Source organism: Haliotis asinina, chromosome 7 (genome assembly GCF_037392515.1).
Source record: "Haliotis asinina isolate JCU_RB_2024 chromosome 7, JCU_Hal_asi_v2, whole genome shotgun sequence".
In the NCBI taxonomy this organism is placed as follows: Eukaryota; Metazoa; Mollusca; class Gastropoda; order Lepetellida; family Haliotidae; genus Haliotis; species Haliotis asinina.
In genome coordinates this window covers 3,117,634-3,132,262 of record NC_090286.1, presented here as the reverse complement: position 1 = coordinate 3,132,262, position 14,629 = coordinate 3,117,634, and the positions used below count along the sequence as shown (strand labels likewise).

At 38.7% G+C, this 14,629-nt stretch overlaps 2 protein-coding genes across 3 annotated transcripts in view; both read left to right on the top strand.

The window, feature by feature from the left end:
* LOC137291607 (scavenger receptor class F member 2-like) overlaps positions 1-9,475 on the top strand; it is a 251,613-nt gene extending 242,138 nt beyond the window's left edge. Inside the window, exon 5 of the mRNA XM_067822995.1 lies at positions 9,465-9,475. Coding sequence (XP_067679096.1) covers positions 9,465-9,466 — 2 coding nt within the window. The 3' untranslated portion in view covers positions 9,467-9,475. The remainder of the gene's footprint in view (positions 1-9,464) is intronic.
* Positions 1-12,073, top strand: part of LOC137291603 (interleukin-6 receptor subunit beta-like) — a 36,305-nt gene extending 24,232 nt beyond the window's left edge. For both annotated transcript variants that reach the window (XM_067822985.1, XM_067822986.1), the window contains exons 10-16: positions 788-945; positions 1,598-1,769; positions 2,614-2,769; positions 3,275-3,430; positions 3,845-3,932; positions 5,244-5,304; positions 6,186-12,073. In XM_067822985.1, the coding sequence (XP_067679086.1) occupies positions 788-945; positions 1,598-1,769; positions 2,614-2,769; positions 3,275-3,430; positions 3,845-3,932; positions 5,244-5,304; positions 6,186-7,274 (1,880 nt within the window). In that variant the 3' untranslated portion in view covers positions 7,275-12,073. The remainder of the gene's footprint in view (positions 1-787; positions 946-1,597; positions 1,770-2,613; positions 2,770-3,274; positions 3,431-3,844; positions 3,933-5,243; positions 5,305-6,185) is intronic.
* Positions 12,074-14,629: the final 2,556 nt, after the last annotated feature.

The window sequence follows — 14,629 nt, the reverse complement described above, 5'->3', positions numbered from 1 at the left end:
TTCCCAGAGCACAACTTGAAAACCATTTCATATCTTTCAACAGATCTTGCCAGATATATGAGACAGATCATGAAATTGTGACTTTGAGATATGTCATCTCCTGATGACTCTTGTTATTTTTTTCCATGGAACATTTTGGTGTTAGTCTAATGGTGGAGTGGGCTTCGTTTCCGGAGCATAACTCAAAACCATTTCATATCTTTCAAAAGATCTTGGCGGATATGTGAGACAGACCTTGAAATGGTGACTTTTTCTTATTACAGATATATGGCATATATATTTTTCATGAATTTCATGGAAACAATTCAGACATGGTCTGAAAACACAATAAGTAACTGTCAGATGATTTGTCCTTTCAAATATGTGGGGGCAGGGGGGATATTCTGATGACCGTTGTTAGTTTTATTTGTAGTTTATGTTTTCTCAGACTGGACAGTATTGCTTGTAGTCTCATCAACAATATGTGTCCCTGCAAATGCATTATTATAACGTAAAATAAAGACAATATCCTCCATTTCTGGTATATGCTGCTATTTGTCACTGTGTTATGTCCGTTGAATAGGAGGTAATAATGGCAGTCCAGTCTCGTCTATTTAAGACCAGCCCAATCAAAAGAGGAAAACCAACATGAAGTGCAAGTTTGGTCTTAATAAATGAAAACATTTGAAAGTGAAAGAAAACATAACACCATAGCACTGTATTGCAGTACATATTACAAGACCGACCTAAAGATTGCAGTACACAGTACATTGTTGTTTAGTCACAGCACTAATGTTCTCAACTGCAGATGTGCCCCTTCCCTTAGACATCGTAGTAGAGGCTGACAGCTCCTCCCTGTACGTTACCTGGGGAGTGCCGCAAGGGTCACATGACACCCACAAAGGGAGCATCACAAGCTACACCTTGTTCTATTGCAATCGGTCCAAGATCACCTCCAAATGTGGGGTAAGTATCCCATATCAGTACTTGTGTGTGACAGAAGAAGCTTGTGTAGCGTTAATGTTAATGACAGGAGGCAGCATTGTACCTAACAGAACCTAATGTTCACTTGTCACACCGACGACATTGGTTTGATTCCCCACATGGTACAATAGGGACCATTTCCGGTGTCCACCTTCGCTGAGGGAATAGAAGACAAAACAAACAAGGGAATGCATGAAAGTATAGCAAGTCCTTTATTCATTTCCAGGTTTCTTTGCAAGCCTTGGATTGTACTGTGGGTGAAATCTGGGAATAAGTAAAGGAAAACTTTCATATGTTCCCTTATTTGTTGCCATCAGTATATATGGCATAAAACAATACTCACAAATCCTATTAGTGTTATTTTCCACGAGATGCTGATAGGGGATTGTATATTTTTGTATAACTGTTAATCTGGTCACATTTTGTTTTGACAAATGTATTTCATGTATTTGTTGTATTCATATTGTATTAAATGAGTTGCTGAAAGTTTTGCTTGATAAACTATTGCTGTCCTACAGTGATGAGGTAGCATGCTTATGTCCGACATGGAGAGCTCTCTAGAATCCACAGTACAAGCTATATTATATTTAGTAAACTCAAGCAAGTTTTCTCCAGTTGTGTTTTTCTTTTCTAGGATGCTATTCACTGGCTGTCATTTACCCCTGAGGTACTGAGCTATGTATTGGAGGTTCCTGATGGTAACTTTTATAACAAACTCATCGGCATGTCTGTAGAGAAGGAGATAGCCAGTCAGAGAGTCAGCAGTGGTATTAAGTGGAACTCCTGCATGTATGACAGGAATAAGAGTAAGTATTTCTTGGAATATGTAAAAAATATTAGTAACAGCATGCAAATGATAAAAAATATATATGTATTTTATGTAATGTCAACCAGCATATGCTTCATTACTGTCAAACAGTTTTAATTAAACTGCAAGCATTAGCCAAAAAATCAAATATACATGTACACAAATAATCAAACTGTCAACCAAACAATCAGCTATTATCAACTGAACAATCACACATTGTCAACCAAACAATCAGACATTGTGATCTGAGCAATCATTGTCAGTCAAACAATCAGACATTGTCAACCGAACAATCAGACAAAGTCAACTGAACAATCAGACATTGTCAACTGAACAAACATTGTTAACACTGATTATGTTTCACTGTTTGACAGTAACTAGCCATACCAGTCTTCAATCTGTTTTCATTTTCCTTACAGGAAAGAAACAAAAACCGCACACTAGCAAATTGTTCCTCTGTTAGCACTAGATGGCAATAAGTTGATTTTCGGATGTTTCTTAGTGAAACAGACCCTGCAATGAAACTATGACAGTGAATATGATTGTCCCTTTAAAGTAAACGGACCAGTGAAGCAAACTTTGATCAATTTTCCCATGAACAGATTTAAGGATGACACTCCACTAAGTGTTGTGCTATAGTAATCACCATAGTAACCATCAGTTTATGCATATGATGTAATGACAACCATGTTGATCAGCATTGTGTCCTTAGATCATGAATTTGTGACCTTTAGCTAATTTTGTAAACATTGTAACTTTTAAATTCAGTTCATTGGTGGTATGAATAATTTTTAAGGGCAAGCTGTGTGAAGTTTTAGTTGAATTTGTGTAAATGTTTGCAGTTCCACCGCGTCCACAAAGTCTCAGCTTCTCTCGCCACCAGCCGGACAACGCCCTGAGTGTGGAGTGGCAGAGGTTTGGATGTGAAGAAGATCTACCCTACATCACACACTATGTCCTGTCGTACTGTCCCAAAGGCCAACACAGGAATTGTGAAGGTACGACTCATTCAGGGATATTGTAGTTTGTCACTGTTGACAATACTGCAGTTTGTAATAATCTGCTGTAATAAGTGCTAAGGCCTTGTTGTATTAAGTTGGTATGTGTTACCACAATGAACTCTGTTTCATGCTCTGTAGAATAAGACCCATCCTTGTCCCAATGGCAGACATTGGCAAGTTAGATATGTGTGTACTGTCCACAGACTGGTACATTCTGGAGAGTAAATTTGTGTAATTTGTTTTGACGAGTACATATGTAAAGGTGCATTAATGTGTACATTTGAAAGGGTAGATATGTGTTTTGTTAACACTGAAGGTACTTTTGAAAGGGTAGATGTATTGGTTCTGTCCTTGGTCAGGGTTTCAGGTTCCTGGATGGAACAAGGATCTTTACTTCAGCCTCTCCAGATGAGAATCAGTTTCATACTTGTCAGTATTTTGTGGAACTAACTCATACAGAGTTGGCTGCTGTGTAACTCACAAGATCTTTTACATGTTTCAGGTCAGTCAGTGCAAGTCAACATGTCTAACACTGAGGAAAGTCATGTGATCCAAGGTCTGTCCACTGGGGTGACATACGGGGTGACTCTCCAGGCTGTATCCAGGACAGGGGAGGGGCCGGAGACTGATCCTATCTTCAAACTTGTTGAAAACAGTGGTAAGGAATATCTCATTTCAAGGGTGTTGTAAACAGTAGTCAGGAATATTTCATCACAAAATTGTAATGAATGGTAAGGATGATATCATTGCAAAGTTGAAAACAGTGGTAAACAATATTCCTTTTCAAAGTTGAAAACAGTGGTCAGGAATATCTCATTACATTAACTTGTCTGTGTGTAGAGTCAAGTGACTTGATCACCACAGTTGTAGATAGTGGTAAAGAATGTTTCATTACTTACATCATTGTAACAGTGGAAAGGTATTTCTCATAGTTAATCTCAGCATTATTATTATGATATGTTCGTAACCACTAACAGAAGTAGTTTGTGCAATGCATGGCATCCTCCTTAAATTGTTACATGCCAAAATGTGATGAGTAGTAGACGCCTGGATGTTCTTTTGTCTTTTACAGATTTAACGCCAGGAGCAATCGCAGGCATCTCTTTTGGTGGAATATTCGCGTTCATAGTCGTCATCTCTTTCATGATCTGCTGCATAAAGTAAGTAAGGAAATTAGCATGTGACTCAACTGAAATATTCCTCACAATTATGTGACTGATGTTTCGAACCTGCAAGTCAAGTCACACATGTAGAGATATCAATGTTAATGTTGTTTGTATTGATTGTATTTAGATCATTAACTGAGGCACCACAGACTACAAGGCAGTGACATTGTTGATATGGCCATCTGCCCATTTGATTATCAGCCCATGTGTACTTGTACTGGCTTATATCATGGCCACATAACAGGAAACACAGGCTTATTTGGCCAATCAGATGCGTCAAATCATTTGCATTATATATTTTGGTCTCTCTGCTGGAGTAGTATAAGTAATGAGGGTAATGCTGGTTTGTTTGGCTTGGGTTGTTGAACAAGGCAGTCTTAGTACTTTGATGATCTTAACTCCAAATTATTAACCTACAGTGACATCACTCTATTGATCTTGGGGGACACTTTTTTTAATTAATATCAGTCAAAAAATGATACAATCCCACTTCCTCAGGCAGTTACCTTAACAACATCCCCCTGCTCCAGAACTTTGAATTATTACTTGTTTTGAAGACTGTTACAACTCTGTCTTGCCATCACTGAATATGATTATAAAACATGACATTATTGACAACTTTCACCATGTATTGCCAACACCCAGTTAGCTTGGCGAGTTTATCCCCTATGCCACGAAGGGCCACTGTGGGGAATAAGATTGTCGCTCAGGATGAACCGTGTGTTTCTCGCAGGATGGGTAGTGTGGGTAGCACACGTGCAAGGCATGTTTAGGGCATGCGAAGCACGTGCTTAGCCTGTGCAAGGCGAGGCGTCAGTTGCTAGTCTATTCTCAGTTGATTTCATCAGTGGATACCAAATATTCAAATTATATCTAAAGTATATCGTCAGTCGGTTTATGCGTAGGATATAACATGACCTGTGGGCATTATTGAAAAGTAAGCCCTCTACCCTTGGGAAATGACAGTGGGCTTTCAGTATTTCCTGCAGGAAGCAAGTTTACTTTTCTGTAGTGCCCATGGGTCATGCTATATCCTACACATATCACATACCAGTAAGGGACTACATACATTCACTCCTGGTAGCAGGGTCCAGATTCAGCAGTATGGCATTGTTCTGTCTGATATATCAAGATTACATCTGCATATTGGTATCTCACATATCCTTTATCTTACAACAGTTTCCTTCAAAATGTATCTACACTTACAAATATGAGTATGACTTTAAACACAAACCAAGAAACAAGCCCACATACATCACCATGGTACATTCATTATTACTAACCCTTTTCATGATGTCTTTGCAGGAGAGTACGTCAGACCTATAGAAACATGCCTTTGGATATAAAACTGCCAGAATTTGTGCAGGTAAGACATCGACATGGGTGAGCATTGAACTGAGTTCATGATAATTATTTGATATTCAGCTGTGCAATAGGTGATTTTGAAATGACAGATTTGTTGTTAAATAATTGTTGGAATTGTAGTATGGTTTAATACTTTCACAGAAATATTTAGCTTCAGTACAAACAGATCACTCATGGACAAAATTTGAAACCAGTCAAATATTAATGGGATGATACCTCTGAAATACATTCAGTAGCATTAACTGAGGTACACAATAGTGCCAGGGAATCTACAGGTTTATCATTTAGGGACCATTCATAATTTATGTCTGGGTGATAATTATTTTTATGAGGAAGAATGTACAATATGAATGACCCCCTGCAAAACTTTGTGTACAAAGCAAGTGACCAGGGACCACTCCCACACACCCACCTCCTCCCCTGCAAGTGACCGGTGACCACTCCCACACCCCCACCTCCTCCCCTGCAAGTGAATGATGACCACTCCCCCACCCCACCTCCTCTCCTGCAAGTGACCAGTGGCAACTCCCCCACCCCCACCTCCTCCCCTGCAAGTGACCAGTGGCAACTCCCCCACCCCCACCTCCTCCCCTGCAAGTGACCAAGAACCCTGAGTGTTATTCAACTATTATTCCTCAGTACTCTTTGCATTAGTACAAGGTTGTGTTGTGCTTGGTTGGTAGGGCAAGGTTGTGTTGTGCTTGGTTGGTAGGGCAAGGTTGTGTTGTGCTTGGTTGGTAGGGCAAGGTTGTGTTGTGCTTGTTTGCTAGGACAAGCTTGTATTGTAGTTGCTAAGACATGGTTGTGTTGGGCTTAAAGTATAAGTCTTCATTTTTTTGGGTTTTTTTATTTGGATGAAAAATATAATTCTCTTTATTGCAGGTTGATGAATACACACATATTTATGATAAGGAAAATAATAATATGATGAAGGAAACAGCAGAATCCAACAAAACAAATAACACAGATAACATCAGAATTGTAGGCAATCTTGAAGGTAGACTTAATTCCACATCCCACCTTAAATCAGAGGACAATGCTGGAAAAACAGAAAATGACCTTGAAACAGTTCAACAGGATCTGAAGCATATGACTATCCCATGTTCAGGCGAATCAACAGATTCCGAGTGTGAGAAGACCAAAATGTCCCATACTGATTCAACTGATCCATCAACCATCCAAGTGGACAGCTATCTGAAACTTGCTCTGTCCGGCAATTCCACTTCCACCAAACAGGATACTGGCAGTGATTACGTCACAAGAGACAAACTGTCACTGCTGGTGGGAAAGTCATCCCGTGATGCTTCATGTGACAAGACGTCACATTCTTCAGGGCAGAACGACGCATCAAGCCCGCCGCCTCCATACGAACCACCTCGATCTCCTGGTGACCAGAAGCTGGAGACTCCGCCACCAACGTACAGCTCCTATGTCTCATCCCAGACAGACTTCCCATCAGCCCTTGAGGAGAAGCAGATTTTTCCTTGCAGTGTGGGTGATAACAGCTCTCATCCACTATCTGTGTTACAGGGGCAACAGCCACCCTCTTCCTTTCCCTGCGGTGATGCCTTCTACGACGAATCTAAGTCTCAAGAAGAGTCTACAAGTTTCCAAGAACACGTAACCCCCAAACCTCAAAGTCATTCTACCGACAGCCCATACATTCCTTTTGACAAAATTCAACCTCCTCAACCTCCTCAACCACCTAAAGAGCAGAAGACAGTTCTGCCTCCAGCTGATGGCTATGTGTCTGTGTCAGAAGCCTCACAGATGATAAACAAGCATGGCTTAGAAGAGCCAAAAGCTATTTGTCAAACAGTAGAATCAGGGAACTATTGTAAAATAGGTATAAACGGCAATTTGGGGCAACTGGCAAACAGTGGCTATATTTCCCAGGCTGACATCCTGGGTAAGACATCTCCATCCAGTAATTCCTGTACAGTACCTGACCAGGCAACTGCTACCTTGTAGGTGCTGTCTACATTCAAGTAGATGTGAGGAAACAGTGTGTGGACCAATCAGGTATAACCAATAGGGCGTTAACTATTGACAACCTTTACTGAGAGACTTTCTATTTTGAAAATACGGGAGTATCATTGAACCTGTTCCACTCCAGGATTAAGTTTAAACATACACAAAGCAAATGAACATAATTATTGTCATTTCAGCAGCTTCATCCTTTGGTTTTGACTGACACATGCATTCATTAAGTCACCTGCACAGAAACCTGCATTCATTAAGTCACCTGCATGGAAACCTGCATTCATATAAAGTCACCTGGACAGACAAATGCATACATTAAGTCACCTTGACACAACCCATGGCCAAATTCATTAAGTCACCTAGACAGACACATGCATTCATTAAGTCACTTGCACGGAAACATGCATTCATTAAGTCTCCTGGACAGACAAATGCATACATTAAGCTTTAAGTCACCTGGACACAACCCATTGCCAAATTCATTAAGTCACCTAGACAGACACTTGCATTCATTAAGTCAGTTGGATAGGAACATCCATTCATTAAGTCACCTGGAGGGAACTCAAATTCATTAAATCACATGGACAGACACCTACATTCATTAAGGTACCTGGACAGAAACCTGCATTCATTAAGTCACCAGGACAGACAACTACATTCATTAAGCTTTAAGTCACCTGGACACAACCCTCCATGGACACCTCCATTCATAAGTCACCTAGACAGGAACATCCATGCATTAAGTCAGTCGGACAGACACCTGCATTCATTAAGGTACCTGGACAGAAACATCCATTTATTTAGTCACCTAGACATAAACCTGCATTCATTGAGTCACCTGGACAGAAACATCCATTCATTAAGTCACCTGGACAGACACCTGCATTGATGCAGTCACCTGGACAGACACCTGCATTCATTAAGTCACCTGGATAGACCTATGAATTCATTCATGGTATTCTACCAGTTTTGTCATCACTCAAAAGACATAATGTTTCCCTACGGAAGTGGGTTGCAAGCCCATGATTAAAGGGATTTCACCATATGTTTCTGAATTGTATGCCATGTTTATTAAGGCATATATGTGTTGATTCAAGTGTGTTTACAAGCATAGATCTCAGGACAAGGCAGACGTATGGACTAAACTTGAAATGTCATGGATGGGAGTGGTAGGGCTGCCATGTGGTGAAGACATTCACTCGTCAAACTGAATGGTTCCCACATGGTACAGTGTGTGACAGTTGAATAGGTCTGGATACTGGGTTTTAATCTCAGTTGCCCTTGTGTATGTGCCTAGGTTTGCCTGCACCAAACCTCTGCTTCGGCAAGGGTTAGGGTTACGAGTTAGGGCATGACATGAGTCCTGAATAACTTGCATCCTTCCATGATATGTCGACACACGACAGTATATCTGAAATAATATTCAAGGGTGCATTAAATGACATCAACAAACCCTTTTCCATGTCTTTGAGAAATATCTGCTTAAAGCGGTTTCAACTGTACAATTCTGACTATTTTACAAGCATGTTTAGAAAATAATGAATTTCCTTGCCATATATAAACCTAAAGTGTGCTTCTCACTATATACTAGATCATCTCTTGTTTTCCCAGAATAACCACATTTTAGGTTTTTATTTTGGATGGACAGGTTTTACTTTTCGTTAATAAGACTGCTTCCCAGGTTTTACTTTTCGTTAGTAAGACCACACATCCCAGGTTTTACTTTTCCTAACTTTATGTTAACATCAACATTCAAATGATACATGAGTGTTTGAAATCAACTGAAAAATATCTTTCAAATTCACAGTACTAGGGTTTTCCGATGCTGGATTGGAACCGCAATTCTTTCATTATTTCATCCTCCAGTTTTACATTGTCTACCAAAACCTCGGAGGCGTGTTTTCTCCCATAGATATGAAGTACATGTAAACAAAGAAGATGATTTGTTGGTAGATTTACAACAGTGACATATCACAGTGATGTTTATGTGTGTTATTTAACTCTGTATATATTTCATTACATGTTTTATGTCATTTCAAGGGTCTACCACCAATAAGTGATATACTGAAAGAAACAAGTAAAGGAACACCAGAAAATGCAAGAGTTCCTTTAGTATTTTCCAGTGTTCATCACTAACTCTGAAAAGCGCTGTGTGAGGAGATCTGAGAATACATAAAGGATCACTGACGTGAAGTGATGTTCCCTTATTTGTTTCCCTCAGTATATTGTGTTTTTTAAAATGAGTCTGAAAATGAAATTTAATTCAAAACTACAACATGAAGGATAATAACATAGTACACTTTTGTCAGGAAACAATTGCCAGTTTACTTTCTTTCTCTCTTGTATATACTCATCTGTGTAAAAATTAGTGATTTTATTCTGATATTTTTTTTTATTATTATTTTTTTTTTTTATTTATTTTTTTTTTTTTGTATCTAAATCCTTAAGTTTGGTTTGTTGATGGAAGGTGTTCTCACAAATAATGTCTTTACATTATATTAGTGTGAATGTATTTATGAAATTTTTGTGATAACACTGAAGATTAAATGAAAAGTTGCCAACAGAGCTTTTGAAACACAAAATCAAATGCACTGGTCTGGCCAAAGTTAATCTCAATACAGCTATCATGGAATGAACTATATTTGTAAACAAATTGTTTTGATATACTCCTATTTTGTTATACAGGTGAATTTACAATCAAATATATTGTTATGCTGAGTGTCAACAGTACGACTAGCTCATCCATGTTGAAAGTGACAAATTTATGTTGGCTTTAAAAGTTATTCTGAAATATTTCCTATTTAAACATGAAGACAAAAGAGTGAATTATTTTGTAAAAAGTTATCATTCTTGCCAATATATTTTATATACCTCATTATGAAATGTTCCATATTTCCTGTCCATGTCATTATACAACTTTATAAATATGATAATATATCATTATCTGTGTGATAATACGTCATTGTCGGTGTGTGATAATACATCTTTGTCTGTGTGATAATGCATGATTATCCATGTGATAATACATCTTTGTCTGTGTGATAATACATCTTTATCTCCATGATAATACATCTTTATCTCCATGATAATACATCTTTATCTCAATGTGACAATACATCTGTGACCTCTTTGTGTTAATCGGTATAAGGATGTTATCTCTCAAAATCTTTGGCACTCTCTTGAAATAAAGATAAGAACACATTTACGCTGAAATGTGATGTGTATGATAAATATGAAATTGCGACTAAAGTGACTGCATCTCCAGGGGTGGATCCAGAGGGGGTTGTGCACCCCACCCCCACCCTACAAATTTATTTGCCATTGACCCTCAAGAGCATTTACCCCTAACCTTTGGATTTCATGTTTTTTGTGCAACAACCCCACCACACACCCCCACCTCCCCACACCCCTACACCCCCATAATCTTGGATCTGCACCTGAGTTGGTTTGTATGTATAATATCCCATCACAATGCTCATGTTGTTGATCACTGGATTGTCTGGACTGGCAATAATTTACAGACTACCACACGTAGCTGGAAAATTGCTGAATGCAGCATTAAACCACAAACATTCATCAATCAATACCATAAGAACACCATTCAGGATCAGCATTTAATCAATAGATCTGGAATGGAATGATTTTTCCCACATTCCAGATATTTGTGGCTGTGTGGAGCATTTCATGCATATATAATGCATACTTTTCCTTCCATCACATATATTCTTATATCTTTACTTGTTATACTTACAGTCCGTGTGTTTAGTACATATTCCTGTAGTGAAAATTGTCTTGTAATTATTATAATTTGTTTGAGATTCCATCATTAGATTTTGTATGTATGTACATGCATCAAATACATTGGTGCATCATTCCAAATACTGTTACAATTCTCTGAAGCCATGAGCATGGCTATGTACTTGTACCGAGCTACCTTGGTTGAGTGACAAATTTCATTATTCTGTCTACTCAGAGGGAGGTATAGGAAACCAACATGTCAGTATTTTGTTGTTTGTTAAAGAAACAGTATGTTATAGGACTGCAATATTTTCCTAAGTTTGTATGGGGCATCAGATATTTGCTATGTTGCGATACTATATCAGTTGGAACTGAGGTTGAAATTAAACGATTGGTTAACACGAGGTAGGGGATGTTCCATTTTGCAAGCATACCACTAACCAATGCCAATACACATGAGAAAAAGTAATATATATCCATACAGATGACACATTTCTGGGGGAATGGAATAAATTGTTGCATTTTCCCTTAAATTCTCTTTCTCATGTTCCTCCTTGGCTTCATCATTTGTCTTTTGTCCATGTTGTTAATCCAATATCCCCTACTTATTTTGAACGGTATAACTACTACTTTGGTGTCTGTTTGTGTTAAGATCAATAAACAGTGTTAGGGATAACATGTACCCATGTCAAGGATTTGTAATGCCAAAAAAAATAGCATCATGTTTTATATTATCACTGACAAGCATTTTTTTTTAAGATTTAGTGCTAAACCCCAATCAGAGACGATATGTAAATATTTTATTATAGTGATGCTCTGTTTTACCCAGTGTATATCAATGTATACTAACTCTTGTTAAATGCTTGTTCTTCATTCATGAATATGATGTCGATAGATGTTACAAGAATGTGACATACAAAGTCTGGCACTCAAAACAATATTTCTGTATTTTGTGGTCACAATGTACATTCTTCCATAAAATGTTCTTGTATAACAACATGTTGATTCTGATTTTTGGTAGGTTTTCTAAAATAAATGGTTAAAACATAGCTGGTGTTTTTCTGTCCTGTATTCACTACATATCAATTGTTCTTGTCTTAGCAGATTTAACAAACATGCTTGGGGTTCGTTTCTCCTTGTTGACATGAGTTAGGGGCACATTTCTGGTGTTGCTGTGATGCTGATAGGATATTGCTATGGTAGAGAAAAACACTCACTCACTCACTCACTCACTCACTCATGATACTGAAGTACTATAACAACATGCAAGATGTGTGAGTTCTTCAGCTCATGATATCACATTGGTCAGTACAGCATGCTTGGTTTATCCCACTTTACATTGGTCAGTACACCATGCCTGTTTTATCTCACCTTACATTGTTCAGTACACCATGCCTGATTTATTTCATGTCACATTGGTCAGTACACCATGCCTGATTTATCTCACCTTACATTGGTCAGTACACCATGCGTGATTTATCTCACCTTACATTCAATAGACCACATCTGTTATGTCTCACCTTTCACTGGTCAGTACACCACTACTTATATTTCTCACCTTCCGTTTGTACATTTGTAGCTGATCCATGTATGCTAACCCGTTCAGTTTTAAATCAGATTTAGAGCCAGCATAAATCCATTATACTACCTCTAACATGTGATAGCAACTGACAAATATGGCCGTTTGGCGCATCTCTCTGTCAGCTGTTACAAGAAGAAAATCAGTAAAAAGGTTTGATGTAGATCCGGTTGATAGATCCCGATGAGCCAGCATTGTACATCACATTGCTCCGGCAGCAATACAATTACAATATTTATTATGTTGTTATGGTCTCTTCTTGTGTAATGAAAGTCACATCAGGGGAATGCTTCGGGATACAGCTCAGAAACGTTGACATGTTCTGGTATGTGATTCTTAGTGTCAAGTTCCCAACAGGTGTAGCGTGTGATTCACTAAGATGTGGGGCATGCGGGAAGGATGTGTCGAGTATCTATAAAAGGCGACTATGCTTGTCGTAAGAAGCGGCTAACGGGATCAATTGGTCAGGCTCACTGACTTGGCTGACACACGTCCCATTACTCGATTACTTACAGACTGATGCATATGGTTTCAATATTGCTGAATGCAGTGTTAGACATCTACCAACCACCCAATGCAATCCCCACAATTTATAATCTATACAGACCCGTGAAGATCCGGGGCAGAATAGGTTTTCAGCAACCCATGCTTGCCAAAAACGTGACTCTGCCTGTCGCAAGAGGCGACGTTGCCATTGATGCACGCTTGGCGTTTTACATACACACTGTGTCAGTAGGATTAGGGCGACTGGTTTCAACAATAACTGGTAGCACCAATTTTAAGGGCAGTATCTGAACGGTCAAGTCTGAAGCCATCAGGTGCGTGGCAATGTAAAATTAAAGACTCGTGATGAGGTTAACACCAGTTTTTTATGAGCCCTCAAAAAGTAATATTGACCGAGTACGAATTCCGATTTTAATATTGCTCTTCGTGGGTCCATAAAAACAGACATTGACCGAATTTACCAGTCTATAGTTGTTGTTTTTTGTGTGTGTGTTACCGAAAAAAGCTTCTAAAAACCAAAATACGACCATTTAGTCAAGAAAAATGATCTTATTTCCTCTACAAACCGATAACGTTATGTCAACAATACTGTGACATGTAATTCTAAGATGCTTCGGTGAATGATCAGTGGCGCCGACTATACTTTATCGGACGACAATGTGCACTCTTTGCATTACGTTACGCTGGTGTCACTGCGTCCTCGTGCTTTAATCATTATGGATCAGGGCAAAACTATACTGTATGACAAAACACATTGTGGTAGAGCGAACTTTGTGTGAGAAATCCACTCAGAACCAGCAAAATATAACACAGGCATGTCTAAAATAGTCAATATTATGTATTGAGCAGACAAGGGCAAGATACAAAGATTCACAATAAAGGTGTCTAGTACAATGTAACTGAGTCAAATAGTCTAATGGGTCATAAATGAAATATCAACTCATCAAAGTCTTGGTTTTCAGTGAGAAGCAGTTGTACTAAATCTTTCACGGCGAGCGGTCAGTCCTGGATGTAGGTCGATGTCGATGATCAGACAAAGTGTCAGGCAGATGTAGATAGGCCGAATGATGACACAACTCCTGTATTACTCTGGGTGTAAGTCCGTGACTGTCGTGATACGAAATGTGCCCCATAATAGCTATCACTCAAAACTCTAAACATTGTGAGCCAATAATAACTATCACTTAATCAATAGCAATACAAATTACAGAAAACACACTCTCGTAACAGACGTCATAGGTTGACGTCACAGTGCTCTCATGTCAATATGACTTTTGGTCAGACCTGGGTTGCAGTCAATATGCATTACTGTAGACGGTAACGTGACCGACTTTAAACCATTTAGATTGCCAGATAATATGCTCACATGATAATATAGTTTAGTGTCAGGTGAACTAAAGTCAGTGAGTTTACTTTAACGCCGTGTCAGCAATATTCCAGTTATATGATGGCAATCTGTAACTTATCGAACCTGTACCAGGCAATCCAGTGATCAATAACATGAGCATCGATCTACGCACTG